This window comes from Chrysemys picta, unplaced genomic scaffold, assembly GCF_011386835.1.
Source record: "Chrysemys picta bellii isolate R12L10 unplaced genomic scaffold, ASM1138683v2 scaf5239, whole genome shotgun sequence".
NCBI classification, from domain to species: Eukaryota; Metazoa; Chordata; order Testudines; family Emydidae; genus Chrysemys; species Chrysemys picta.
Genome location: NW_027057939.1, coordinates 1,764 through 3,000, shown reverse-complemented (window position 1 = coordinate 3,000; position 1,237 = coordinate 1,764). Strand labels below are relative to the sequence as shown.

Here is a 1,237-nt window from a genome sequence, read left to right as displayed (position 1 = left end):
AACAGATTCAAGAATCGGTTAGGAGTTTATTCATTGCTTTCCTCAGGGTGTCCTTCACCTCTGTGTTCCTCAGGCTGTAGATGAGGGGGTTCAACATGGGGATCACCAGCGTGTAAAACACTGAGGCCACTTTGTCCGTGTCCATGGAATAGTTGGACGGGGGACGTAAATACATGAAGAGGAGGGTGCCAAAAAACAGGACCACTGCAGTCAAGTGGAAAGTGCAGGTGGAGAAGGCTTTGCGCCGCCCCTCGGCGGAGCGGATCTGCAGGATGGTGGAGGTGATATAGACATAGGAGAGGAGGACAGGCACAAGGCTGCTCACTCCAGTGCAGCACATGAAAGCAAACATCACAATCTCATTGATGCGGGTGTCAGAACAGGAGATTGCCAGCAGTGGGGGGACATCACAGGTGAAATGATTGATGATGTTGGAGTTGCAGAATGACAGCCGAAATGTAAGCCATGTGTGTATCATTGAATCTACCACCCCCACAGCGTACACCCCAGCCACCAGCTGGTTACAAAGCTGCCTGGACATGGTGACCCTATAGAGCAGTGGGTTACAGATGGCCACATAACGGTCATATGCCATCACAGCCAGCAACAGGCACTCAACATCTGTAAAAACGATAGAGAGATACAGTTGCACAGCGCAGGCAATGTAAGAAATGCTTTTCCTCTCGGCTAAGAAATTCAGCAGGAACTTAGGGGAAATCATCGAGGAAAAGCAGAGGTCACAGAAAGACAAATTACTGAGGAAAAAGTACATGGGGGTGTGGAGTCGGGGATCAGTCATTATTAACAAGATTATCCCCCCATTCCCCACCAGGGTGATACCATAAATCAGTAGGAACACCACAAACAGGGGAACCTGGAGCTCCGGACGATCTGTCAATCCCGAGAGAATGAACTCAGTCGCCTCCGAGTGATTTCCCTTTTCCATCTCCTCTGAACAGAAATCAGACAGCTACAGAGATGTGGGCAGGTGGATGGTGCAGAAAACGTGTCCCTTCTCTGTAATGAAGTGAGTGAAAATAAACAGAGATCAGTTTCTTAATGCACATCAGTACCCGCTCAGGGAAGGGCTTAATTCACAGAGACAGATGTTCACAGCTGGTCATTCCAGGTGTTTGATAAAATGCACACACTGTGCAAATACAATAACCCGCAGGTTAATCATGTCCCACATACAAACACTCCTATTCACTAATCCAAACTGAAAACAGTGACTTGT

At 48.1% G+C, this 1,237-nt stretch overlaps 1 protein-coding gene across 1 annotated transcript; it reads right to left on the bottom strand.

The window, feature by feature from the left end:
- Window positions 1-7: 7 nt before the first annotated feature.
- Window positions 8-946, bottom strand: LOC135980632 (olfactory receptor 8U9-like). Its single transcript, XM_065580559.1, has one exon. The coding sequence runs from the start codon at window positions 944-946 to the stop codon at window positions 8-10; it is 939 nt and encodes a 312-aa protein (XP_065436631.1).
- Window positions 947-1,237: the final 291 nt, after the last annotated feature.

Bases quoted from the DNA above. Each gene is read 5' to 3' on its own strand.
- LOC135980632 (XM_065580559.1), bottom strand. From the start codon at position 946: ATGGAAAAGGGAAATCACTCGGAGGCGACTGAGTTCATTCTCTCGGGA.